The 27,014-nt window shown below is 49.7% G+C and overlaps 3 protein-coding genes and 1 long non-coding RNA gene across 26 annotated transcripts in view; 2 read left to right on the top strand and 2 right to left on the bottom strand.

The window, feature by feature from the left end:
* Positions 1-1,716: 1,716 nt before the first annotated feature.
* TADA3 (transcriptional adaptor 3) lies at positions 1,717-11,791 on the bottom strand. 3 transcript variants are annotated; one of them, XM_070576596.1, is made up of 10 exons: positions 11,660-11,791; positions 11,260-11,317; positions 10,337-10,569; positions 8,509-8,759; positions 8,284-8,389; positions 6,901-7,042; positions 6,706-6,809; positions 5,373-5,482; positions 4,399-4,584; positions 1,717-2,297 (listed from the first exon to the last, which is right to left on the bottom strand). In XM_070576596.1, the coding sequence occupies exons 3-10, from the start codon at positions 10,541-10,543 to the stop codon at positions 2,105-2,107; spliced, it is 1,299 nt and encodes a 432-aa protein (XP_070432697.1). In that variant the 5' UTR covers positions 10,544-10,569; positions 11,260-11,317; positions 11,660-11,791; the 3' UTR covers positions 1,717-2,104. The 3 variants fall into 3 exon arrangements, with proteins under 3 accessions (XP_070432697.1, XP_070432696.1, XP_008541313.2); XM_070576595.1 differs by having other exon boundaries at positions 11,580-11,785; XM_008543091.2 differs by lacking the exon at positions 11,660-11,791 and adding an exon at positions 11,437-11,566.
* A 39-nt stretch (positions 11,792-11,830) lies between these two features.
* On the top strand, positions 11,831-21,523 carry ARPC4 (actin related protein 2/3 complex subunit 4). Its single transcript, XM_008543090.2, has 6 exons — positions 11,831-12,169; positions 15,029-15,147; positions 16,221-16,332; positions 17,788-17,883; positions 18,811-18,981; positions 21,193-21,523. Exons 1-6 carry the CDS (start codon positions 12,167-12,169, stop codon positions 21,196-21,198), a joined length of 507 nt encoding a protein of 168 aa, XP_008541312.1. The 5' UTR covers positions 11,831-12,166; the 3' UTR covers positions 21,199-21,523.
* LOC139076096 (uncharacterized) lies at positions 15,943-24,704 on the bottom strand. The gene is made up of 2 exons (XR_011527363.1): positions 24,378-24,704; positions 15,943-16,586 (listed from the first exon to the last, which is right to left on the bottom strand). It is a non-coding gene; the product is annotated as an uncharacterized lncRNA (long non-coding RNA).
* Positions 23,230-27,014, top strand: part of TTLL3 (tubulin tyrosine ligase like 3) — a 20,398-nt gene continuing 16,613 nt past the window's right edge. For 8 of the 21 annotated variants that reach the window (XR_011527354.1, XR_011527353.1, XR_011527352.1 and 5 more), the window contains exons 1-2: positions 24,767-25,262; positions 25,482-25,573. Coding sequence is in view for 11 of the 21 variants with exons in the window: in XM_070576584.1 (XP_070432685.1) it covers positions 24,860-25,262; positions 25,482-25,573 (495 nt within the window). In the remaining 10 variants the exon portion in view is untranslated. Of the gene's footprint in view, positions 23,364-24,766; positions 25,343-25,481; positions 25,574-26,007; positions 26,139-27,014 lie in introns of those variants that run through there. The other 13 variants (XR_011527355.1, XM_070576585.1, XM_070576582.1 and 10 more) reach the window with 8 other exon arrangements.

Raw genomic sequence — 27,014 nt, 5'->3', positions numbered from 1 at the left:
AATGAGTCTCTGAAAAATTGCAGCAGCTAGGCCCTGCACCTAGTGAGAGGCAGGGCCTCATGCTGTCCTCTCTCTCAGGACACTACTCCATCATTCTTTTTGCCAAAATCCACTTTTATTAGTCATTTATTAATCCATTTGTCAACTTTTTTAGTTGACAAATGATGAAACTCCAAAGCAAACTAACTTAAGCCAAAAGAAGCATTTGTGGGCTGATGTAATTGGAAGGCCCAATGAAGGATCCAGGGCTCCAGCTATATCATGAGGACTCTGTCTCTTTCTCCATCTCCTGGCTCTGCCTCTCTGAGTTGGCTTTATTCTCAGGGGGGTTCTTCCATGTGGCAGGAAAGTGGGTCACCGGGTGGTCCAAGCTTACATTCTATAGCTTTTGATCCAAAAGAATAGAAACCCTCTTCTCTCTCAGCACCCATAGAGCAATATTATGGAAGGCCTCTGACTGGCCCTGCTGAGGTCGCATGCCCATTCTTTGGACCAATCATTGTGGCTAAAGGAATGGGGTACTGTGATTGGCCAAGCTGGGATCACGTGTCTACCCTAGTTTGACAGTTCCACAAAAGCCACATGGAATGGGGAGGGTAGTTCTCCAACAGGTGAGGTGGTGGGCAAATAGGAATGTTGGCTGTCCTCACCATCCTTTTTTTTCTTCTCCCCAAAGCCCCCCAGTACATAGTTGTATATTTTAGTTGTGGGTCCTTCTAGCTGTGGTATGTGGGATGCCGCCTCAGCATGGCCTGACCAGCAGTGCCATCTCCGCGCCCAGGATCCGAACCAGTGAAACCCTGGGCCGCTGAAGCGGAGCGAGCGAACTTAACCACTCAGCCACAGGGCCGGCCCCTCCTCACCATCCTTCTTTATGGCTCAGTTCACAGGTCACTTCCTCAGGGAACCTTCCCCTCCCCTTTCCCATGTGGACTTCAACCTTCCCACAGTAAATTGCAATTATTCTCCAACTCTCTCACTCCCTGGGAACAACTTGACACAAGGACAAGAGTATACTTATTCATCTGTATTCCCCAGGCCTAGCTTCCTCGCCAGGCTGTGGAAGAGACGTTGTTGGTGGCCTATCCAGCATCCATTTCTACTCAACCTACACTCTCCTCGCTGCCTTGGACTTAGTGGGGTTGTAGACTCTACTCTCGCCAGTTTAAACCAGTTAGCGTCATCCCTTGTCACAGTGACTGGTTCAGGAATGGGCATGTCAGATAGTTTGGGCCGGTGAGACGTAAGGGTATCTGGGAAAGGCTTCTTGCTCTTTGCTTGGGCCATGGAAACCAGCTGGCCCATTCCTGCCCTCCGTTGCACTGGACATAAATGAGGAAGCATTTGGCCTCCCTGACTGCTCCTGGCTGCCACCACACAGACAGAGGGGAACCCACTTTAGGCAAAGGCTGACACTGTGGAGGGCAGTGTGGAGAAACCTGGACCCTTGATGGTCCAGATGAGTTGATGGATTGGCCAATACTGAAGGCCAGCACCACCAAGCCCCTAGCCAACACATTTCCTTGTTGTTAATCCACTTTGAGCTGGGGGCTTACTGTTACCTGAAGCCACAAGTATCCTCGGAAAGTTCTCCCTGAATGAATGACATGGGTTAGTGGCCACAGGCTGAGAGCCACCACGCACATTTTCCTGAACCTTTGCCACCCACACCAGTTCCTTTCTACCCCACAATAACAGACATTCAAAGATTCTGGATGCTTTTTTAAAAACCACAGCAGTCACTTTATTCTTAAGTTTGCACTTTACAAAACCACAAGGGAGAAGTCCTTAAGGAAGACAAGGGGGGGCGGAGTGGGGGATGGTGAAGAGGGTGAAGAGGAACGCCCAGAATGAAGGACCCCATCATTCTGGGGACCAAGCAGAGACTGGGCCCCAGGCCAGCCCAGCAGGGCCTCCTGTGTCCTGGCTGTACAGAGCTAGGCCAAAAGACCTCAGGGAAGGACCACAACCTCTAAAGGCTGTCACCATTTGACATCTGACAGGCAGCCACAGGCCGAGACTTCTGGCAGCCCAAAGAAGGAAGTGGGCCTCCCCTCACTCCCTCACCCAGGCCGGGGGAGGCAGCCTGAGGCAAGGGTGCAGGCTACCCATCCAGCAGCTTTAGGATGCTCTCGCGCTCCTTTAGAGTCTTCCAGGCCTGGTCCTTCTCCTTCTTGGTGGGGGTCCGCTTCTTCTGCCGGGCAGCCATGATCTTGCGGAAGGCATCCATGACCTCATTGTCTGCCATGCGGACCCGCTGCCTCAGCTCCTGGCGGCTCACCTCCTCCTTTGCCAGCCTGCAGGGACCAGCCGGCCCGGTGCCATGGGAAGCCCATCTCCAGAGTGGAGCCCCTCCCTCTTCTAGACAGAGCCTACCCACCACCCCATGCTGACACTCCTATGGACCATTTCATACCAAAAAGCAAAGTTAATGAACCAGGCTTATATGGTGCTATGTGCTAGGTACTATCTTAAGCTCTTAAAAAATATTAGCTCAGTTAATCCTCGTAATCCTGTGAGGTAGTTACTATTATTCCTATGTTACCAGTGAGGAAACTGAGGCTCAAAGAGGATAAGAATTGCCCCAAGATCCCACAACTACTGAGTAGGAGATCTAAATCAAAGCAGGCTACTCCTCATAATCTTCTTTATAAGGGGTTTTGCAGGGCCAGCCCTGGTGGCCTAGTGGTTAAGTTCAGTGCACTCCACTTCAGCAGCCCAGATTCAGTTTCCGGGCGTGGACCTACACCACTCATCTGTCAGTGCTGTGGTGGCAGCTCACATATGAAAAAAAAGAGGGAAGGTTGGCAGCAGATGTTAGCTCAGGGCAAATCTTCCTCAGCAAAAAAATAAATAAAAGGGGTTCTGCTTATTTCAGAAACCAAATTCCAGAGCAACTTGAGGGCCGAGGCAGTCTGAGATCTACAGGAGGTGGGTGAGATGCCAAACTGACCCCTCTGAATAGAATCTAACCTATAAATTCCATGCATGGTGGAACTGGGAGGTTGCTTAGAGATCCGATCTAGTCTAACCTGTGAAGTTTCCAGAAGAGGAAGCTGCTGCTCGGGGCAGGAGGGGTCTTGCTTCAGGCCCTGCAGCTAGTCTGTGGCCGGGCTGAGGGCTGCACTCTGACCTGCTGATAGCCCCAAACTAGTTCCTTCACTGCCCATTACTTCTGTTTCTGCACATCCATGCTTCTCCTTCTCTCTGGCTCTCCCCCCACCCTACCCCCAGCACTTCTTTCATTTGTATTTCCCTCTTCTTGCCCTTGAGAGGGAATGTGAATGAGAATGAGGCGCTGGATTCAGCCTTGGGCCCAAGTCTCAGCTTGGCTGTTTACTGGCTGTGTGACCTTCAGCAGAGCACTCACTTCACTGGGCCTTTATTTCCTCAGCTGGTAAACAGGGAAAGTACCACCTACCCCCTGGGCTGTCTCAAGATTAAACAGGAGGGTGTACACAAAGCCCCTGGCAGACAGTATGCACTCAGTATACCCTTATTCTTAAACACCCTAGCAGCTTGTCAGCAGCTACGTTTCCTTTTTAATGGCACTTGTCTTTACCAATGATCCATGTGTCGACTGCAAGCCCTTTGTCCTGCCTCTCTTCCAGCCCCCAGCACAATGTCTAACCAAGGGAAGGCAGAGCTGGCCAACTGAATGAGTCTGCCCTGCCCTGTTAGGGCTCCATGAGGCAAAGACACAGCACCTGCCTGTGAGAAGCAAGGAGACTTAGTTGGGTTGCTTCTCTATCTTCCTAACAAAAGGGCAGCCATGACCATGATCTCCTTCCAGATGTCATCTATACCCTTCTTGTGACCAGTGCGGGGCCAGATGTATGGGAGTCCAATATAAAATGAATGATACTGCAACCAATTACTTAAAGAACTGGTCCTAAAACACTGGGCAATTTCTGGTGAAGGATCAATAATAACCACAGATGTCCCACAAAATGTTAACAGCTGATAAATCTAGGTGAAGAATATACTGGTGTTTCCTGTACTACTGCTTCAGATTTTCTGTGTGTATGAAACTTTTCATAATAAAACTTGGGGGGCGGGAAATAAGGATGAGAAGATTAAAAAAATAAATCACACAACAATGTGAATATAACACCACTGAACTGTACACTTAAAAATGGTTTAGATGGTAAATTTTATGTTTTTTACTACAAGAACAAGTAAATCAATCAGTCAATCACAGATGCCTGTGGAATTAGAATCTGTTTGAGACATAACCAGTGGAGTGGTAACCAGCATTGATTTTTCTTTCAAGATTTAAAAGTGATTTAGAGGCCCTGCTGGGTTTGGGAAGCCTGTCATAAAGCCTCTGAAAGGTGATCAGCAGCGGCCAAGGCCTCTCTGGCCACCCCCTCACCCATGTCTCCTGTCCACACTCACCTCAGCAGGTCATGCTTCTTGGTGCGGTTGTGGGCACTAAGTGCCTTCAACTCAGCCTGCCGTTTGCGCAGCTCCGCGAGGACCTCATCCTCCGAGTCCTCTGCAGGGCGCTCCTCTGACTCCAGGAGGCCCTGGGCAATGAGCTCCTCCTTGATGCGGCTTTCCAGGGACTTGGTATGTGGCACACTGCAGGGGAAGACAGCCCTCAGCAAAGGGCCAGCTTGAAGGCGGGACCCCTCAGGGGTTCCCATGGTTAGTGAACATCCTCCTCTCCCTTAGGGCACCCCCTCTATATCTATCTAGGTCTAAAAGGATAGAGACGGACACATCTGGTCTTGTTTCAAACACAAACAACATATATCCATTGTCAAAAAAAATACTGAAAAATCTGTATTACCAACAACTCAGAGAGAACCATTATTATTTTGTTATCATTACCATTATTTTGCTTCATGTTATTATAATTACTATATAAAATATACCTTTGTTATATGTTATTATATATACTATATATATTCCAGATTTTGTTACATATATTACTTTTAATCTCTCATAGGTTAAGGTTTTTTTCCCTATGTGCCCATATTTAAGTATATCTTAAATAAAAACAGGATCATACTGTCTGTACTGTGCTACAAGTGAAGTTTTCCTCACATGGCACTCTATTGTTTACATCTTTTCATATCGATTAAGTATATTTCTCTAATATGAACAACAGTTGCAAGTTATTTCATCGTGTGGAGTTACGACAACTTAGCCGGCCAATCCCCTTCACTTGGACATTTAGGACAAACAGCGCTATGATGAACCCTGTACTAAGTCTGTGCGTGCGGAAATGCTGGGCTGGCACACACATTTGAGACTTCTATTGGGCTTTATCACACTGTCCTTGGCCTATTAGTGAAGACCATGTTGAGATGGACAGAACCCACAGAAGCAGGGGGTAGGCTGGGTGTGGAGAGGATGGCACTCACCTGAAGGGCTTATTCTGATTGCGGGGAGAGGTGCTTGCGCCATCAGCCCCCGATTCTTTCCCAGACATGTCGGGAATAGGAGAGTCCTCCATTGGGGAAATGATATTTTCCTAGAAGACCAGAGACATGGGGCAGGAGGGGAAAGAGCAATAGGATTTCCATTTTCCTGCTCCTCTCTGACCTATGTGGACAGTCTTCGCAGACCAGAAACATCCTGTATCTTTCCTATCCCAACTCCTCTGGGAAGCCTTCCCAAACTGACTCCAAAAGCTTTGATCATTTTAGAAATCTCTTTTTCTGTACTGATCCCGAAAAAAGGGAGCACAGAAGAGTGATGAAAACACTCAACACGGTAATGAGAATAGTTAAGGTTTGCTAAGCATTTGCAATGTACCAGGCACTGTGCTAAGCCTGTTGTGGCACAGGCTGCCAGCTGTCCAAAAACCATTCTCACCTTTCTTCTATAGTAGCTGGGCTTCTGGCTACCCAGCTACACCACACTTCCCAGCCTCCTTTGCATTCAGGTGTGGTCACACGACAAATTCTCTCCAGTGGAAAGTGATCAGAAGAAATAAAAGCCACAGCCAGTTATGGCCCATAAACTTTCCTTCACACACACCTTGCTCTTTTTCTGTGTGCTTGGAGTGGCAATCACACCCAGAGTGACCTTGTGCAGAGTGCAGTTTTAAGACAGCAAAGCCACTATAAGCTGGGGTCCCTGTCTGATGGTGTGGGGCAGAGAATTTCCCCCACCTCAGCCAATGTGGAACATGTGCCCCAGACTGTTACTTAAGAGAGAAATAAACTATTGTGTTTGAGCCAGAGGGGAAACTGAGGCTCAACAAGGTGAAGAGATAGGCCTAAGGTCAGCCAGTGGACATAAATAAAGAGACCCTGAACCTGGGGTTTGAATCCTGCTTCTGTTTATTAGCTGTGTGACCCCAAGTAAACAGTTTCCTTTTTTGAGACTCAGTCTTCTCATATGCAACCCAGGGCTAACCAGTGTCCTGGCCTCCTAAGAGAGGATGTGTGGAAAGCCCCATGCACAGGGCTCAGCCCTTAGCCAATGCTCGGCAAGGGTAACTGTAGAGAGGTGGCTGCTTCTGGGAGAGGTAGAGACTGCGAGGGTCATGGGAGGGGCTTCTAGAATACTGGTAATGTTTATTTTGTGATCTTGGGGCTAGTTATAAGGTGTGCTCATTTGTGAAAATTTATCAAGCTGTACATTATGATCTGTTTACCTTTCTAAACGTATGATACATTTCAGTAGAAAATAAAAATAAACATTAAACAGAAAGTAAACCTAGCTCTGGTTTTGGGTTGGGGTGCTCACCTCCACCAGGGCCTGCAGGAGGCGCTGCGTCAGAGCACCAAAGGGGCACCCATCTTCTGGCTGCTCATGCTGGGCCTCAGACTTCTTCAGCAGGGCATCCACGTCTGAACCGGGCAGAGAAGTAGTGGAAAGGTGGCTGAAGTCCTGGGAACTTAAGTCCTGGCCTGGGGTAGGCAGGGAGGTGAGGGGGCCTACCTTTAGTGTCCAGTTCAGTCAGTGGCCCCATGAGGCCTTTCTTCTTGTCAGCCACGGCTGCTGCCCGGGCCCCGTCCTTCTGCTCCTCCAGCAGGTCCTCCTGTGCCCAGCGTTGAGAGTAGTGCTTCCCCAGGGGTGGGATCTGTGGGAGAGATCCCACCCAGCCCCAAAGGGTAAAGACACCCCATGCCTGGGGTGTGTGGAGGCTCTCTGTGTACTTGGGCACTGCCAATAGGCTCTTCATTCATTCCTCATTCCTTCATTCATTCACTTATCTGTCTCCCAAATACCCAGCCCAGGGCCGAGGCCTGTGCCTGGAGTAGGTGAGAAGAGACAGGTACGTAAAGAACTACAACACACACACAAGACAATATGGAACAATTTCCAAGATAGAAGGTGCAGAATGGCATGTGTACATGGACCATCTCAGGTCAAGGCTGCTTGTCTCTAGAGAGAACCAGGGGCCTTAGGGTCAGAAAGGACAGGGAATTATCTTTTGTACTGCATGAACTTATTACTGCCTATAGGGATTACTTTTTCAAATAAATTTTTTAAAAATTGAGATATGTGAAGTGACACAGGTAGACCAAGGTGTTTTTGTACCAGCACAAAAGAGACCAGCTTTCTGTAGGGAAAACTGCAAAAGCGTTATGGTGGAGGTAACATGAGATCAGGGCCTTGAAGAGTGAGTCAGTTTGCCAAGAGGAGATGTGCAGAGGCCCAGAGACCACCAAGGCTGGCGTGTGGGCCTGGAGTGAGGGCAAGGTACCTGGTGGGGCTGGTAAATGAAGCAGTGATAAGAGGGTGTGGCTAAGGAAACTAGAGAGGGGCACTGGGGCTGGGCCACCAAGGACTGAGACGCTTGGACTTGATCCTGTGGGTAACGAGAGCCAGGGGAGGCCTGGGAGCAGGGCTGTGTCATGAGCACATCTGATCGTGACAGCTGATGTATGAGAGAGTTCCCCTCAACACTTTTCTATATTTTCTACATTTTCTTTAATGGAAGCTGTTTTATTTTCATCATAAAAAAGGTAAATTTTTACATAGTTAAAAAAGAAAAAGTTTCTCTGGAGGCAGGAAAGTGTTAAGAGGCCATTTGGGTAAAAGCTGATGAAGGCCTGAACCAAAGCAGAGGGCATGGAGTTGAGGGGACAAGGGAGGACCTCACTCAAGTAGGTGCCTTAGAACGCGGTGACCATTTGGATGGGGTAAAGGGGAGAAAGCCGAGAGGTAGAGCCTGACTATCTGGGTGGGGTAACGGGGCAGACAGGAGGCTGGGCAGGGGAGGGGAAGAAGACAATATACGGCTTTGGGGTCTTTGATTCTCAGGCAACTCTGAGCCTCTTGTTCTCCATCATGTCTGTCGAGGCCCAGGGTCTCTACCTTGTAATGCTCAGCCTCGTCTTCTGGGGGCTTCAGCAGTTCCTCTAGCGTGCGCACCTCCTCGCTGGTGATATCTGCACAGTAGGGCTCCACCGAAGCCCAGAACCTGCGAGAGAAGCAAATCCTGAGTGACCACTCCCCTGCAACACTAGCCTCAGCCCCAGTCCCCTCCACGGCCTCCACTGCCCAAATCCTGAGGCCCCTCTGTGTTCTCTGGGCCAGAACCTGTTAGGGGCGTCATTCTTGGGGATCCGTGGCACGTCAATTGGGTCATCAGTGAATTCATATTCCTGGATCTTGGGCTGCAGGTTTTTGGATTTGGGCCGTCCAGGGCCAGGGCCTGGCCCATGTCCTGCCTTCCCTTCCAGTTTCTGCTTCTTAGGCTTCCCGTGTTTGGGGGGAGCTCCAAGCTCATGGTCTCGACCAAGCTTCAGGAATCGTCGGTCACCTTTCTTATCCTGCCAATCAGTGAGGATCTGAAATTCACAGAGACTGTCACTAAGGGAGAGAAGGGAAGACACAGGACAACTCCTTCTTCCAGTGAAAAATGAGGATCTAGAACTCAAAGAGGCCCCACAGTCTTCCCCTATGCCCTTTTTATTTAGCAAATTCCTACTCATCCTTTAAAACTCAGCTCCCTTTCTGTGCCCATCTCACAGACCTTTATTCATGTACTTCTCATCATTCCACTCACTTGTTTGTCTGTACTCACTCACCTCTGTAGCACCCAAGCCAGTCATACAGTGTTTAGCAGAAAGGTGAAACAAATGATCACACCTCAGCGCATGCTGTCCCTGGGAAAACATGCTGGTCCTAACTTTTTGGTGAAGGCAAGTAAGCCTCCCAGCAAACCTTCACTTCAAATGTCACCACAACTGAGAAGCCTTCTCTGCATCAGTTACCCAGCTTCATAGATGCTAAAATACAACTGACTGTGCCACAGCCCTGCTGACAAAGCTTCAGCGGATTCCCAGGGACCACAAGTTAATTTTATTCAACTTTGTTTTTTTCAGTGAGGAAGACTGGCCCTGAGCTAACACCTGTGCCAATCTTCCTCTACTTTGTATGTGGGATGCCGCCACAGCATGGCTTAATGAGCAGAGTGTCGGTCCGCAGCCAGGATCCAAACCCATGAACCCCAGGCTGCCAAAGCAGAGCATGTGATCTTAACCACTACACCACCAGGCCAGCCCTATTATTCATCTTTCGAGATCCAGCTGAAATGGCATCTTCTTCCTCTATGGGTCTCTGGTAGTTCATACCTCCACTGTAGGCCCAACTGTATTGTTTGGTCACACTGGAATCAACAGAGAACCTTGTCTCTTCTAGCAGATTATAGGCTACTAGAGACCAGAAAGTTCATCTTAACCATCTCTGTTCCCCAGGGTCTGGCAGAGCACCTGGCACACAGAGCTCAGAGGATGTTTATGCTATGAATAGAAATAATCAGAGTAGTATCAATAAATAACATTTGAAATGCTTACTTTCGGACACTGGGCTGAGCCTTTGCAAAAAAATCCTTTAATCCTCACAAAAAGCTCTGAGGTAGGTCCTATTATTCAGCCCACTTTGCAGACAGAGGACTGACATTCAGTGCTAGGAGGTAACTTTCTCAAAGTGACAAAGCTAGGAAACAGCAACACCAGCAAGTGCTCAGGACAAGATTCAAACCCAGGTCTCCCCACTGCAGGTCCCCAAGTACTCATAAACATCACAGCATATCACTTGGTACTTGCCTGACCTCCCCCTCTCCTTAGTTGGCAAAGTCCCTGAAGGCCAGAATTGTCCTAATTATCTCTCTCTAGACTAGCACAAGACCCAGAACACAATGGGGGGTGGGGGTCAATAAACGCTTAGTGAACCAGAAATCTCGTAATTTATGAGGATGGTGAATATTCTTGCATACTTTACATGTCACAGCAAGCCCAGTTTGGATCTCTCTCCCCTGCTAAACTTCTGTACCCCAGGCTTCAGCAGATGGGGCTAACTCAAGGACCCATCCCATAATGTGTCAGAGTCCATCCCTGGTGATATCCCCTCTGTGGGGTATCACCTGGGTTTCAGCCTCGAGCACTCGCAGGCGCCTGCTGGCAGAGGAAAGCAGGGTCTCCAGCTCCAGCTGCAGAGTGTCCAGCTCCTCGATGCCGATGCCATCATCCTCAGAGCGGGCCAGCACTGCCGTGTAACGGGGACAGACCTTCAGGTGGTCCACAGACTTGAAGTCGTGGAACTGCAAGGGGCAGTCCTTCAGCTCACTCATGGCCCAGGACACCAGACCCTGTGGAGCTGGAGAGGAAAAGACCACTGATGAGAAAGAAAGTGGCAAGAGAAAAGCACAAGGGCTCCTTCTATCTAGGGATAGCCTCAAGGAGAAAGCCAAGCTTCAGTACCCTATTCACAAGGCTGGTGGCACAGCTCCTATTCAGGGAGCAGAGCATGTACTCTGCAACAAGTTAGGTGCAGACACTTTACCCGCTTGTCATTGAGTTCCTCACTCAACCCCATGAGCAGGGACCATGATGATCTCCACTTTACAGATAAGGAAACTGAGACTGTAAAGCTTACCAAGATGCAATTTGAATCTAGGCAGTTTTGAGTTTATGCCCACTGTGATATACCATGCTGTCTTTCTGATGCTCTTCTCTTCTGTTCCACTCCTCCTGGGTTCTGCTAAGCCCCTGAGTTCGAAGCATCCCATTCTTAAATGATAATGTTCTCTGTGCCTCTCAGCCTCTCCTTGCCTCACTCCTCCCCAGCTTTGCCCCTGACAGCGGTTAAGAATGTGGGCTAGTAAGCCAGATATACCTGGGTTGGAGCCCAGGCTTTACCATTCGCTATTTACGTAGTCCTGACCATGTTATTTAACCTTCCTGAATCTAGGCTTTCCCATCTGTAAAATGAGGACAAAAGAAGGCTGAAGTCTGTTTCCCTACAATAAGTCTGAATCTGTAAAATGGGGATAACAATAGTACCTACCTCCCCGGGATGTTCTGAGGGTTAAGAGATGATGCCCGTCAAGAGCCCAGTTCAGTGCCTGTCACAGAAGAAGTGGGACTGCTTAATGGCTGGCCCCACCAGGGGGTCGCCCCAGTGTCCCGCCTTCAATGTCCTTGTTCTCTAGGGACCCCCTGACGCGGCCCCCGCCCCCTCTACCTCCTCACTGCGGCCTACTACGGCCCCCCGGGCCGCGGGAGGGGGCGGGGAGTTCCGGTCGGTCGGAGCAACCGCCCCGGAACTGGCTATGGGCCGGCCCCTTGCAGTTGACGCGGGGGCGGGGAGACGCGAGGCGAGCCTACTGTGGCTTGCGGAGGTGGGGGTTGGCGGGCCGCAATCGAGCCCACGGCACGTGGGGTGGGGCGCTGTGCCTCGGGCGTACCCTAGGGAACAGCCCGGGGCAGGGGGTGGGGCTCGGTGGTCGGGTTCTGCGCCGGGCAGTTAGTCCCGCGGAGCCCCAGGAGCTGCAGGTAGGAGGGGCGCGAAGGGAGGTTGGGGGCGCAGAACCGGAAGAAACGAGGGGCGCCTCCGCCTCGCCTTGTCCTAATATGGTGCCCAACCTGAGGCCGGCTGCACCATTGCATGGCTATGGGGGAAGACGGCGGCAAAGACGACAAGAAAGCCAAAGTCATAAGCGAGAGCTGCATGGCTGACGGGAGAAGCTTCGGTAGCGATTTGAAACTTCAGGGGTCTAAACATACGAAGACAGTCCTAGCGGGGAAACTTACGAGGGACAAGTGTTCCTAGGCTCGCTTTCCCCCGCTCGGATCATAGATGGTACCGTCCGGAAGTCCAGGCGGGGACTGCGGCTGCGCTTCTCGCGAAAAGGCAGGCGTCGCGGGCCTGGCCACTTCCGCACTTCCGCTTTCCGGCCCAGCCAGCGCCCGCGATGGTGAGAGAGCTGGGCCCCGGGTCAGGGACCCCCGCTGTTCTTCTTCAGGAGCCTGGGTCTGGGGGAGATGCGGCTTTGCAACGGAGAGGCCCGGGGCCGAGGGGTGCTGGGGCGTGTGGGGGCCCGACGAGGCTGGGAGAAAGAGGGCGGGGCGGGGGCCGAAGTGAGGAAGGGGCTAGCCGGGGACGGCCTCCGAAGCAGCAGGCCTTGCGGCTTCATGGTCTGGCTTTCGAAGCAAGTAGGGAGTACTCCTGAGGCGTGGAGGAAGCCGGAAGTAGGGCCTCCTAGGCTTATGGTAGCGCCGCGAAGGCACGTAGTAGGCCTCGGAGTCCGTAGTAGGGCCGCCTCTCCACTCAGAGTAGAACTGCACTAAATACACTCCCCTGTTCTCTCCTGCCCACTTGACGCCACAGTTTCCCGAGGGAAGTGTCCACACTTTCCTATCGCACTCTTGTTGCCTCCAGCCTTGCTTCTACCCTCCCGAAAGAGCTCTTATTAAGCCGCCTCCACCCAATCCCCTTCCTGGTCAGAACGCAGTCGTGTCAGTCTTACTGTAGTAAGTTCTGATACTGCTGATCCCTCCCTCCCTGGAAATCCTCGCGTTTGATAATCGTGGGTGCTCCTGGGCTTTGACACTTGGGCTCACCACCTTCGTCTTCTTTACAGTCTCACTGTTCATACCTAACTAGTTTCCTGGCCTTGATGACCTTGTGTATCTATCTGGTGACTCCTGAATCTGTTTTCCCCGCCCTTTCAAGGTTTTCTGGTTATCTTGAAGACAGACACCTTGAAATTAGACCTCCAGGTCAAAACTCACCTTTTCTCCTAAACTTGCTCTTCGTCCTATGTTCCTTATTCTGGCTTTGTGTCCTCTTCACTCAGCCAGAAACCTGTGATACTCTTTTTTTCCAATTGAGGCCATGCCTCTTGATTTTATAAAAACCAACTTTATTGAGGTATTGCATGAGACTGTGTCTGTTTTATTTGTGAAAGAGCAGGCGTCACAGGGCTTGCCACCTAAAATTCACCCTTTTCAGGTTTACCATCTATGAATTTTGACAAATACAGTCAGGTAACCACTATTACAATCAAGATAAAGAATATTTCCATCACCTCAAAAACTTTCCTCAAATCCCTTTATAATCAGTCTTCCCCACCTGCCAAGCAACCACTGACTTTTTTTCCCCTGTAGTTTTGCTTTTTCCGGGTTGTGCTATAAATGGAATTCTTCGGTATGTAGACTTTTTAGTGTGGCTTCTTACCATAGTGCATTTGAGATTCATGCATGTTGTGTGTATCAGTGGTTATTCCTTTTTTATCACTGAGTAGTATTTCATTGTATGAATGGACCATAGTTTGTTGGGAGTTGTTTTTTGATTCTGTTGTCCTGGACATCTAATATCAGTCCAAGCCCGGTGATCCCCTCTGCTTTTCCTCTCCGCTGCCCTAGCCCAGGCTCTCATCAACACTCCTTAAATAGCCATCTGCCTTATGTCTCACTTCCCTCTCCAGTCCATTCTCCACAGAGTCACCATGCAGCTGTTGTGGTGAAACTTCCTCCTCAGAAAGCCCCAGCAGTTCCTTACCACCTTAAAAGAAAAACTAAACTCAGTGGCCTGGCACTTGAGATTCCCGATGAATCTCCAGGTCACCATTCCAGCCTTATCTGTTGAATCTGAAGTGCTTCCCATATATAGCACATTGTACTCATCACTACTTCTGGAACTCTTAATGGCCTTTTGTGTAATTCTAACCTTAAGTTCTTTCATTCATTCATTTGTTCTACAGAAACTGAGCAAGACACTGTATGTGTTAGCTACTGACTGAGCTGGGTGTAGTGTGTGTAGGTTTGAATACAATAGACATGCTCTATTGACCATGAGGCTTACGGTCTAGGAGTGAAGGAGAAATTACTTTACTAAAGATATACGAGGGATGTGTCGTTATAAATTATAATAAATGCTATGAAGAGGGAAGTCAAGAAAGGGCTCTTTGAGGAAGGAAGGGGCCTTCCCTGAATAAGCCGAGATCTGAAGGATGACTTAGGGGAGAGGGGAGAAAAAGAGGGAAGAAAAGCTTGCAGATAAATGGTTCAGCATGTTTGAAGGCCTGGGGGTGAGAAAGAACTTGGCTCATAAAAGGAGCTGAAGATAGGCCAATGTAGCTAGAAGCTGGTGTCTACTGGGAACGACCGTATTCTGCTTTCCTCATTATAAAATTCTCCTAATCCTATTTCTATCTTCAAATCAAAACCGATTTCTTCTGCAAATATAACTTGTAAGTCTAATGATTTCACATTTTATCCTTCTTTATTTCATAATTATTTTCTCTCTCCTCAACCTAGTTGAGCTTTTTAGGGGTACAGATGGTCTTAGTCATCTTTGAATTCCTAGCACCTAGCTCAATGCCTGGTACACAGTGGACTTATCCATTTTTTGGCTCAAGAGACAGATGAAGGACAGTCATTCACCTGTATGCCTGTAGACCAGGGTTTCTCAACGTCAGCACTGTTTGGAGCTTAATAATTCTTTGTTGTGTGTTGTGGGATGTTTAGTGGTATGCCTGGCCTCTATCTACTCAATGCCTTTGGCACCTCTCCCCACAAGTCATGACAGTGAAACTTGTCTTGACATTGCTAATGTCCCCCTGACAGGCAGAATCATCCCATTGAGAACCACTGCTCCAGACTTTGAAGGAAAGACACTTTGAAGGCCTAGTCTGTTCTGTTCACTGGTCTGAGAACCGGCACCCTCAGTACTGCCTGGCTCCCGTGTGAGCTGGAGTAGGGGGCCAGTGGGTTTGGTGAGACAGATTCTGATCCCCCCCCCCCCCCCCCCCCCGCCGTGCTTTTTCCTACAGACTGCCACTCTCCGCCCCTACCTGAGTGCCGTGCGGGCCACACTGCAGGCTGCCCTCTGCCTGGAGAATTTCTCCTCCCAGGTCGTGGAACGACACAACAAGCCGGAGGTGGAAGTCAGGTAGGGAGGGAAGAGGTCGGGGTGGGGGTGATGAGTGCAGCACCCAGAGATGGCCCTTATCTACAGGGTGCCAGGACCCTCTGTCCTGGAGTTGTTGGGATAATTACACTTACCGTATTCCGTCTTGCTGCCAGATGAACAGTGGTTCCCAATTTGGAGTTCAGAAAATAGGGTCAGTGGGTTGGCAGGACAAAACCCAGAGGAGAAGCTACTCAGGAGCAAAGATTGCTTGATACAAGGTATGACGTCTCAGGGCAGGGCCATTTGTGAAGATCTCCTGTGGTGTTATTGACCTGCAATTTATTGCTCTTTTTCGCCTTTAAAATTTAATCTGGGACAGACATATCTGAGATAAGCCGTGTTACCACACTAAGTTGATATGACTGGAATTTTTTTAAACTGATAAGTTAGGATGTGCTGTGTTATGCTAGTTAACATATATGATTTCCACTAGGCATGTTAAATTGATAACAGCCCACAGACACCACCACCACAGTTAACTACCCTTACAGATATCTAGGGGTCAGAAGGAACTGAGCTGGGAGGGGTCTTAATACTGAATAAGTGAGTCATTCTGGATTGATAATTAAAGGAGGCCAAAGTGTGTTCGGTTTTAACTTATATCTAAGGCAGCCTCTCTCTTCTCATTCCCTAAGTGGTATATGAGTTTGCTTGTGGTTACTAAAATAAGAGCTGCCATTTGGAAAGCTCCTACCATGGGCCAGGCACACTGTTAGATGCTTGATCCTTTTTGATTTCTCTCAGTCCTCACCAGTGAAATAGGAATCAGAGTCATTTTACAGCTGAGGAAATTGAGATTCCAACAGGGTAATGTGCCCAAGGAAAGTAACAGAGGAGGCGGGATTTCAAAACTTTTTAGCCCTGACTCCAGAGCCTGTGTTGTTTCCAATGGAGAACACGCTAGCTGGCCCCCATCTTGGAACACCCCTGCTTGTGAGTCTCTTATTCCTTGGACTCTGGTCTAGGATAGTGATTCCAGGGCCTGCTGTGAGGTCTCCCTGAGCGTTCTGTTCCTCTGTAGTACAGAGGCCTCTGTGACATTGTGTTTTCAGGAGTAGCAAAGAGCTCCTGTTACAACCCGTGACCATCAGCAGGAATGAGAAGGAAAAAGTTCTGATTGAGGGCTCCATCAACTCTGTCCGGGTCAGCATTGCTGTGAAACAGGTGAGCTCACCACGGAGCCCCTGCCTCCCCAGGAGGCCAGGGATCTCCATCTGAGAGATCAGTGTGCCAGATTCAGGGTGCCAAGAAACCCAGGCTCTGTTTCCTTGAAAGTAACCAGGAAATGATTTGCCAGACTCGGCAAGCCAGTAGAATAGAGCACAACTCCATCTTCTAGGCCTTGCTCTGGAATAGAAGGCAGGAAATGGAGCAGCCAAGGCCATGGGCCAGTTTGGTGTCAGGTCATGGAACCGTTCCTGAGGAATGAAGAATGAGTCCAGTTCAGAAAAACAAATAGTACTAGTACTGGTTTGATAGCCATTAACTCTGAAAGTGAGATTTAGGGTAAAAAAGAGTGTAATTTCCTTGGACACCGTTTCACAAATGTCTGACATTCCCACCACTCCCATAATTTTTGCCATATTTTTATAGTATCTGGACAGTTCCTTACTTAATAGATTTCTTTAAGTTGACATTTTCTTTTGCTTAAATTTGTTGGAAAAAGTTTATGCCATAAGTAGAAAAACACTGTCACTTGCCAAATAGAGGACAACTCTAAAAAAATAAATACAGTGAAAACAAAAATAGTGTTACTAAGTTCAGAATAGATATTGCTGCCTGCAGAAAGCTCTAACCCTGGGGCCTGCTCTCTTTGTTAAAAGGGGAGATTAACAAGTGTTGGAGAGGGCTAAGGGCATCCTAGCACCCAGCTGCAAAATTCTTCCTTTAGAAATACTGAGAGGCTGGCCCCGGGCACAGCAGTTCCACTTCAGCGGGCGGGCGGCCCGGGGTTTGCCGGTTCGGATCCTGGGTGTGGACATGGCACTGCTTGGCAAACCATGCTGTGGCAGGCGTCCCACATATAAAAAGTGGAGGAAGATGGGCACAGATGTTAGCTCAGGGCCAGTCGTCTTCAGCAAAAAGAGGAGGATTGGCGGCAAATGTTAGCTCAGGGCTAATCTTCCTCAAAAAAGAAAAGAAAGAAAGAAATACTGAGAGTTCAGCAGGGAGAAACTTTGAGAATCATTTGATGTTCAGTGTTATTAAAGAGGAGATCACCTAAGGTTATCCCTGATGCCCCAGGCATGTATCACAGGCTCTGGAAAGTGCTGCACTAGTGAAATGAGAATGAGAAAAGCAGCTTTGAATATAGGTATGGCTTCTGGAATGAGTGGATGAAAGACTCTGGTTTACCAGAATTACCTCTCTGGAATGGGGGAAGATGGGATCATGGTAATGCCCCATTAAGCTGGAGAGGCTGTAGTGTGGTAGACCCTGCTTTCAGTTAGCAACCAAGTGCCCCATGATTCAAAGTTCAGGCAGTGATTGCTCCCAGTACCAAACCCCACTGCTTCCAGCGAGCCTGGGGGAAATTCTGGTCAGAAGACCAGGCTACAGGTTTCTGTTGTCATAGGGTGTCAGCTTCAGGGCAACACCTTTCTCCTTTGCTTTCACCAGGCTGATGAGATTGAGAAGATTTTATGCCACAAGTTCATGCGTTTCATGATGATGCGAGCAGAGAACTTCTTTATCCTTCGAAGGAAACCAGTGGAGGTGAGATCATGTGATTCGTGTGTTCGTAATACCCAGGATTCTACCACTGAGTCCACTGTCACTGGCCTGGGATTGTTTCTAGAACTGAGATTACTGCTCCTCCAGCTGTAGGGCACCCATTGCCTGAGTCGAGTCTCTTCATCTCATATGGAGTGAGAGTAAGGGGGATCAGAAACTTAGGAAAAGTTGGTTGTATGTCAGTCATGGAAGAGGCAGAAAAGCTGAGATCCATCGCTCATCTTCCTAGAGCCTATGGTTTTAGGAAGCAGCAGAGAGGGCACAACGAATCAGAAATTCTTTCTAAGCTCTGCCACCAGTTGAATCATAGTCTTTCAGGGCCACGATTGACATTGGCTCAGTTGTTGCCTAGCCTTGTACTTGAGTCTTCTCCACAGACTCTCTGCCAGCTCGACTTAAGATATCCCCAGTGACTGAGAAACTACCATGCAGAGCAGCACACGCCATCATCAGACTCATCAGACGTGTTGACCAAACTCTGACCTCTGGGGCTACCCAGAATAAATAAAATTGTTCTCGCAGACACAACCCATCTGATAGTTAAAGACCTCAATCCCATCCTTCTCCCACAGCATCTCTCCTCTCCAGACTAAATGTTCCCTGCTTGATTAGATTCTTCTGTAACAAGATTTCCAAGTCCCTTGACTCATTCTGAATGCAGCTGTTTGTGCCACTGATGTCTAACAGACACAGAATTCTCAACTGGGTTGAGTTACTTGGATCCAACATAGACAGCCCATCAGAGCAGGTGGGCTGCTGACTGAAGGGCGTGTTGCTTGGGAGAAGGTCACAGCCAGCTGAAAGCGTGTGGCTGAGTGAATGTAGAGGACATGGCCAACTAAATGTCCATGGGACATTAATTCTCTCCTGTTTCTTCTCTTCCTCGTCCCTACTGTCTTCCTTCCCTAGGGGTATGACATCAGTTTTCTGATCACCAACTTCCACACAGAGCAGATGTACAAACACAAGTTGGTGGACTTTGTGATCCACTTTATGGAGGAGATCGATAAGGAGATCAGTGAGATGAAGCTGTCAGTCAATGCCCGTGCGCGCATCGTGGCTGAGGAGTTCCTTAAGAATGTAAGTTGTGGCCTTCTTGGTTTCTTTCCAGAAGTAGAAGGAGCCATGGGTTGTGTTGAGAACTTAGCATCTCATGGGAAAGCGGTGCCAACAGTGTGTGAATATTTCTTGAGGCCTCTAGGACCCATGGTGGGCGGCAGGTCAGTCAGGTACCTTAGAGCTGGAGAACCTGAGGTTCATCTTTGAGAGCTGCAGGGCATTTTCCATATCTGGGTGCCTGGGGGACACCTCTCTTAGTCCCTCATGGGGACTTAGACATTCATTTCTACATCTCAAAATGTACACAGAGTTCTTCCCTATATCTAGTTCAGACTCCCAAGTGAGGCAAGTTAAATCCACATGTGAATTTTCTAGGAATATAGAACAGTTAATCATCGTGTAATTCCACTTCTCAAACAGACTTAAATATTTTCCTTCAGTGTCTGTTTCTCAGGCTTAAAGTCATGATTTCTCCACCTGTTTTCCATCACTTTCATCACTAAATCCTCCAGATGCCTCTTCAGTTGTTTGTGCCTTCCTGACAGGACTGCGGCCCTCTGAAGAAAAGGAACAGTTTACATTGGTGAACTGATGACACAGTTGTTCTTGTTTAGATATTCAGGACGTACCTCCTCCTTTTTTTCCTTCTTCCAAACAATCTTTGGTTTGTTGACATGTTCCACTCAGAGTTGACTATGATCCCTAGATGGTGGATTTAATGTTTACTCCTACCAGTGTATACAGACCCAGCCCAGGAGCTCAGATTCCTAAAGTGAAAATTACCCCCGCTTCCCCTGGCTTTAATTGTAATGAGAGCAGCCAGCATACAGAGTAGCTGTGATGTGCGCACAGGGTAGCATGCTTGTTCAGATCACAGAGGCTGTGGAGTCAGGCCACCTGTGTGTGAGCCAGCTCCACTGCCTACTCAGGCGTGTTACGGAACCTCTCAACTAAGCATCAGTTTCCTCAACTGTGAAGTGAGGAAACTACTAATTAGTATGTACCTTTCAGTGTCACTGAGCAATAAGTGCAATAAATGTAAAGCATATCACCCGGTACATAGTAAGCTTTCCACGTATTGTAGCACCAAAATTTTAGGCCAGTGTGCTAGGATGCCCCGAGATTCAACTGTGAAGAAAAGTAGTTCTTGTCCCAACTTAATATTTGATTCATTCGGTCAGTAATCATTTAGTTATTATGATCATTGCATTTCTGTAGTTATACAGCTAAAAAAACACATTTACATATATCATTTAACACCTAACACAGTCTTTGAGTCAGGTGTTATCCCCATTTTACATATGAGTAAACTGGGCTCTGGAAGTTAAGTCAAGGTCCCTCAGCCAGTAAGTGGAGGAACCAGGACTTGGAGCTAGATTTTTAGACTCAAAGATCTAAGATAGTACCGTGCCATCTGGCAGGGGTCGGAAACTCAGGCACATGCAGCGGTCAGGCAGGTAATGCCCAGGAGTGATGTGGGCAGTGTGGGGACCTGGTAAGCACATGCCTTACCTGAGGAGGATCACCACCACCCAGCTCCAGCCTGTCGTAGCTTCATCTTCCAGCTTTTGGAAATAATCCCCAAATCTGGACTTGTATGTGTCATCTCCCCTATTTTGAAGGTTGGCAACTAATTCATATTCTTTTAAACACTGTCTGGGCCAAACAGTGCACCTCTTTGGGCTGAGTTAGGCCCATGGGCCGTTGGTCCACAGCCATTAGTCTATAAAATGTCCAGGGCTGTTCTAGGCACCATAGGGGATACTTGAGGCAGAAAATGTTTCAAGGGCCTGTCCTGGTTGGAGGACCACTCAGAGCTTGACAGAAAGTACCAGGTCCTGGGTCCCTCTACCCTTGGCCCTCTGAGTCCCCAAGCTCTTGCATGTGAGTACCTCATCTCTAAAGAAGGCAACCTCAGTTCACCAAGCAAGGCACTGTGACGGGGCTTTATAGCAGCCTCCACGACACATCCAAGGGGAGCTGTGGAAAAGCCCACATCACCCTTGACTTCTCTGCCTTGTCTAGTGCTAGGTTTAGGCCCATTACCCCAAAGGTCACTGCTGAATGCTGGCTGAATTAGAAAGAGTGTGCCCACAGGGTGTCCTTGGACCCAACCCTGCCCCTCAGAGATCTGAGCACAGTGGCAGCTTCCAGATCAGCCCACCGCCCCAGAGTAGGCCTGGCGGGATATAGTAATAACCACCATTCACCACATCTTGGTTCTCTTGACAGTTTTAAACCATCTGGCTGGATCTCGTGGCCTTCCCCCTCAGACTCCCCTATGTCTCTGCGAAGGCGTCCTGGAGTTACTTCCAAGAGCAGCAGCGGCGGCAGCAGCAGAGGGGAGCTGGGTCGGGGTGGGCATTAGATGCGGGAGGGGGGTGGTGTGCTTGCTAGCTGGGCAACAAAGCAGCAGTGGACCTGCCCCAAGGCCACACGTGCCTGGTCAGGCTGGCTTCTGATGTTCAGTCCCCTGGGCCGGGACAGATTTTTTTTAACGTCTTGAAACTTAAACTCTGTGCTTGTAGGAGACCGTAACCTTTTTGTCTTTTTTTTTTTTTTTTTTTTTTAAAAACAAACAACCTCCACCTCCAGTGGCTGTGACTGGTCCCAGTGATTGTACCTTATTGGTCGCTGTGGGTCTGGGCGGGCCTGGAGCCAGAAGGCGACTACTGTTCCTCCCCCGAGCCACCCCAGGTGGGGAGGGAGGGAGGTTTCAGACTCCAGTTCCTCTCCCTTGCCCTCTTATTCCCAAACCTCCTTGGGCCCAGTAGAAGTGGTGGGGACCCTCTGCCAGCTTCCTGAGCTCTGCCTAAAGATGGCCACTGAGCACTGGTTAGGGACAAGGGGTGAACCGGTGGCCACCAGCCACGCCTAGGAGCTGGGACCCAAAAGCCAGGTATCCTCTGGCTGCAGGGTCCACTTCATGCCCTCCCAGCTCAGAGGGGCCACTGTTTCGCCTTGTGTATCAGTGCAGTGCCTGTGCTAGAGGTGGAGAGGTGAGTCCTCCAGAGCTTGCTCTGGGCCCTCCCACCTGCTCTGGCTCCTCTGCTCCCACGCTCGCTGTACCTTTTCTTATTCTGGTGGATCCTCCCTCCCCTAATTAAAGTCTCTTCTTGCCCCTTTGGGGCTGCATGAGGTCTGTGCTCTGTTTGTATATGTGAAAGGAGGGGAGGTGGGGCTTTTTCTTCCCCAGGACCATGTGGCTTGTACTTGGGCCAGAGGCAGTCTCATAATTGGTCCCTGACATTATCCCTGCCAAGGGCCCCGACCCAGAGACCTCCATTGCAGTCCAGGCACCACCCATTTCTGAAAGCGCTCTCTCTGCCTGTGTGGACATTTGGTCCTTTTCACATAACGAGCTCATTTGGGCTGAATAACCTCAGAGAAATAATGATCCCATTTCGTGGCTAAGGAAACAGGTTCCATGAGATGCAGCAGCTTGCTCCTGCCAGTGAGCAAGAGAGTAGACATCAAACCGAAGATTTTTGCCTCTGCCTATGCTAAGACAATAATCACTAGCCACATGTGGCTATTTAAGTTTAAATTATTACAATTAAATAAACTTTAAAATGCACTTCTTCTGTGCCACCAGCAACATTTCAAAGTGCTCAGTAGCTACAAGTGACTGGTGCCTACCGTGTCAGACAGTACATATATAGAATATTTCTGTCATCACAGAACGTTCTATTGGATAGAGCTACACCTTGGTGACACCTTGAAGTAATAAAAAAAAAAAAACTTGTGTTTCAATTCTGACTCTTGCTGCTGAATTTGAAAAAGTTATATTCTGTGCCTCAGTTTCTTAATCTGTAAAGTGGAGATAATGTGAACAATTGGACACACTACCTGCTATACAGGTATTGAATTAACAATAGCCAGTCTTTCCACCAGCCCAGCATCCAAGCTGTTTGATAACTTCCACCATGCTACACCTGGGCGTTGACATGCCTGTCTTGGAGAGACTTGGGGGGCTGGTACAAGATCTAGGTGTATAAAGAGACAGGTACACTGAAGTTTTTCATATTCACTAATGGAAGTCTCTGGGACCCCACAGGCGGTATATTTATGGAAGAGAGTGTCAGGGAAAGTTTCAAAAGGGTCCTTTGAGCTGAGCTTTCAAAAGAGTTTCTTCCAGATGGCCAAAGGGGTCTCTTGAGGCAGAGGAAAAGGTCACGTTAAAGGGAGGAGGGGGTGGGGGCAACTTGGGCAGCTACCATCCCCTTTATGACATTACCTCTGTGACCTCCCCCTCCTGCCTTGCAGAATTAGGTGTGCCCTTGTCTGGGCACATGCCTATGTTCTGGCTTTGCAGTGAGTGTTAAAGGTGCTCATGGTGAAGCTGGATGTCTGCTAGAGCATGGCAGCTCCTCACTCAGTCTTCACAGGACCGCATCACTGGGGTGAGCCCCAACTCTCATTTGTCACAGATTCATCTTGCAGGGTCCAGAGCCCCTAAAGCCGAATTTGCCAGCTGATGAGAACAGACTGGATGGTTGCCAATCAGCCAGCCCTCTCCTGGAGGCATGCCTTTTGGGAAAGCCAGTCACCAGCCAAAGGAGGGTTGGGAAGGGTGATGGCAGTGGTTGGGGTTGACTGAACAGCTAGGTGGAGGGCCCACCTTCACTGTACAGGAAGATCTACCCGCACACGAAACTGGTTTCTTGGACTCTGCTTCAATGGGCACTGCTAGAATTTGCCTCTCAAACTGCCTGTTTGGTATTTCCATGACCAATAGGCAACGAGTCTAAGTGTTAACAAGGACTTACATTTAATAATGTTTATGTTTAAAAGTAGGGCTTTGGAGTCAGACCTGGGCTTCAATGCTGGTTCTGCTGTGCGATATGAGGCAAATTATTTAACACCTTGGAGCCTTATTTATCTCACCTGTGACTTTTGAGTATAGTATTTTGCCACTATCTCCAAAAAGGTTACTTACAGTCTTGTCTTGGGGACTGTGCATAACTGTTTTATTACATTTTTTCTGCAGTTGACTTAAATGATAATTTTCCATTTCCAAGTTATTGTGGGGTGGGGGTGGGGGTTGTGCACTCTGCACTGTTATCACTGTTTCCCCTATATCCTGCCCTGGCTTTCAAATCTAGCCCCAAGGATCTTACCCTAGCCCCATATGCCAGGCCCTGCAGATCTGATCCGTCTCACCAGGCTCCAGCCACACTGGCTGCCATGAGTTCCCCAGAAAGGGTCTTGAACCCTTCTCGGGGCTGGTGCGGAGAATTTCTTATCCCTGGAATGCTATTTCTCCCCTTTTCCCTGGTCAACTCCTGAACTCCTTTGCACTCCGTAGGCTTCAGCTTAAATGTCACCTCTTCCAACAGGACAACCTTGACTGCCTTATCTAAAGTATGCCCCCTTCCTGGTTTCAGTTCATTGCTTGTTCATTGCCAGGATCGTACCTACAGCTGTTGTATGCCTTTGTTGCTTGCTTTTTGTTTCCCCTCCGCTGGACTGTAAGCTCCGTGAGGTCAGGGATCACCTGTTGTTTATTCTTCCGGCCCCCAGCGCCTAGCCCAATCCGTAGCGCTTGATGCTCTATAAATACTGTAAAATGACTGAAGCTCCAGGAAGTGCACAAGGGACAATGACACCGATAGTAACTGGCAGCCCCAGTGCTCTGCGTTTCCACCTTCAGTGACCCGCTCATCAAGGGTCTGGGGCAGGTGAGGGCTGGAGTTCGGCCCGCTGGAGTGAGCCAGCGAACTCGCCATTGGCGGCCAGATTGTGCGGAATGGTTTCCAAGGCGACAGCAAACAGAGGGCGGGGCCTCGGAACAGAGGGCCGGGCACAGGCCTGGGCAGGGCCCTCCCCAAGAGGCGGTGGCGCGCGGAGGGGGAGGCGGGCTCTGGGATACTGGGAGGGCCCGCGCGGGGAGGGGCCGATGCCGGGCCCCGGCGCGGCGCTGCTCCTGAGCCCCGGGGAGTGGGGGGCCGCACACCGGGGCTCCGCCGCCTGGGTCCTCCAGGAGGGCGACCTGGGGTGCAGCTGGCCGAAGAAGCCGCAGCTGCCCGAACCACGCACCAGTTCCCCCGCCCCATGGCCCTGGGCGCGCCACTCCCTGTCCCGGCCTCCAGAGACACTGCCATGGCCCGGGACCACCTCCGCCCGGTGCGACGGGGCTCGCGCAGGCGGCAAACGCCGGACGGGCAGCCCCGCCTCTGCGCGCCCGCTGGGCTGCGCCTTCGGGTCGCTCGCTCGCTGCACCCCTGCCCAGGGCGCCGCGTATCCCCGCCCCCTCGGGCCCCCGCAGGCGTCGGCCCTGGAGGAAGCCTCGCCGCAGGACGGTGAGGCGCGTTGCGGCCAGCCCATCCTGGCCTGAGGCGGGGGCGGCGGCGAGGCCGAGACGGCTTGCGGTAGAGGGAATGTGGGTAGAGAGAAGAGTGGTAGAGGGTGGGCATCCGGATGAAGGGTGGAGAAAGAGAAGGAGTGTGGGCATCCGGGGCCGGGAGAGATGCCAGGCTGAGCCCCCATCCTGCCCCATCCCACTCCGGATCTTTCTGCAGGTTCCCTTGTCCTCTGGCGAGGATTCTCCAAGGCGTCTCATCACATGGGCCGGCTCAGGAGCGCCAAGATGCACGTGGAGAGAGCTGTCAAGGTCGGAGGGGGCTGGGAGGTCTAGAAAGGGCCCTGAGAGTGTCTCGGCCTGCCTCCCTGCACTATTTTCTCCTATCCTTAACAGACAAACAAAAAACCAAAAGCCTTGATCCCACACACATCTTCAAATACCTCCCCAATTGTCAGTACCCCTTCACAGCAGAACTTCTTGGCAGAATTGTCTACTTCTTCACCTGGGATTCACTCAGTTCCCACCACACTAGCTCCCTGCTCTGCCCCAGTCCCCGGGAACCACTATAGTCGAGGTCACTGGTGACCTCCAAAGAGCCAAATCCAGCAGTTCCTTTTCTGTCCTAATCTCAGTTGGGCACCCTGTGTCATTGTACACTGCTGCCCCACACCCCCTTCCCTCTTGGCTGTCAGCACACACCTGGCTTTCCTTTGACCCTCCCTGGCTGCTGCTTTTCAGTTGCCTTTGAAGGCTCCTCCGGACATTGACGGTTCCCTGGATCCCTCCCCACACCTGTCTCCTTGACTGTGAGTCCGGTCAGTGTGCTGTGCCCCCTCCATGCCCTTTCCAGCGCAGCCTGGAAACTCCACACTCGGTACGCCTATTTGACATCTCCACCCAGAGAACTTGTAAGAATTTTAAACCCATGTCCCAAACCATCCTCTTGATTTTCCTCCCCAAACCTGTCCTCCTCCCTAGTCTCTGGTCTTCCCCATCTCTTGGTTGCTCAAGCCAGAAATCTGGTTTTCTGTTCACTCACCCACACATCTAATCCCGTCAGCAGGACCAGTCATCCCTATTTTAGCTCTTATCACCTTCTCCCCATCTCCACTGTAATCACCCTCATTCTAGCTATGGTGATTTCTCTCTTACACAAACCACACCAGCCTTCTAAATGTTCTCCCTGCTTCCTCCTGTCCCCTCCATCTATCCTCTGTACGGCAGCAAGCCGAACTTACAAAGCCTCCAATCGCATCACTCTCTCCCTTTGCCTTTGTTGCTTCACACTGCTCTTATAAAATCCAAGTCCGTCCCAAGGCCTGCGGGACCTTCCACAGTCTAGCCACTGCCTACCTGCTCAGGAGCTCTGTCCTCATTTTCCACACTCCACTCCCTTGGCTTCCTTCCAGTTCCTTTTGACCTGTATCCAGCCTCAACACCTTTGCACATGCTTTTCCCTCCACCTGAATGGCCATTTGCCCAGCTCTGTACATTCATGGCTCCTTCTCAACGTTCCCTGACCATGAATATATTTCTGGTTTCTCTGGGTCCCCGTTAAGTATCCAGTTCTTGGAGCCAACAAGTCTGGATTTAAATCCCTGTTTTTTTCACTTAACCACTGTGTGGCCAAGGTACTCAACCTCTATATGCCCCTGTTTCATAATCAGTTAAACGGGGGTAATAACATCTATTAAAAATACATATTATTGTTAAGAATGTATATAAGTGCTTAGCACATAGTAGGGACTCC

The sequence above is a fragment of the Equus przewalskii genome, chromosome 15, assembly GCF_037783145.1.
Source record: "Equus przewalskii isolate Varuska chromosome 15, EquPr2, whole genome shotgun sequence".
Taxonomy (NCBI): domain Eukaryota; kingdom Metazoa; phylum Chordata; class Mammalia; order Perissodactyla; family Equidae; genus Equus; species Equus przewalskii.
This window is presented reverse-complemented; position numbering and strand designations above follow the sequence as displayed.

Excerpts from the sequence above, each read along its gene's own strand:
- ARPC4 (XM_008543090.2), top strand. Across the intron at positions 15,148-16,220 it reads AAGCCGGAGGTGGAAGTCAG|GAGTAGCAAAGAGCTCCTGT; the intron begins GTAGGGAGGGAA and ends TTGTGTTTTCAG. Across the intron at positions 17,884-18,810 it reads TTCGAAGGAAACCAGTGGAG|GGGTATGACATCAGTTTTCT; the intron begins GTGAGATCATGT and ends TTCCTTCCCTAG.
- TADA3 (XM_070576596.1), bottom strand. The coding sequence starts at position 10,543 with ATGAGTGAGCTGAAGGACTGCCCCTTGCAGTTCCACGACTTCAAGTCT. Across the intron at positions 8,760-10,336 it reads TGCTCGAGGCTGAAACCCAG|ATCCTCACTGATTGGCAGGA; the intron begins GTGATACCCCAC and ends TGTGAATTTCAG. Across the intron at positions 5,483-6,705 it reads TCCTGCAGGCCCTGGTGGAG|GAAAATATCATTTCCCCAAT; the intron begins GTGAGCACCCCA and ends CTGGTCTTCTAG.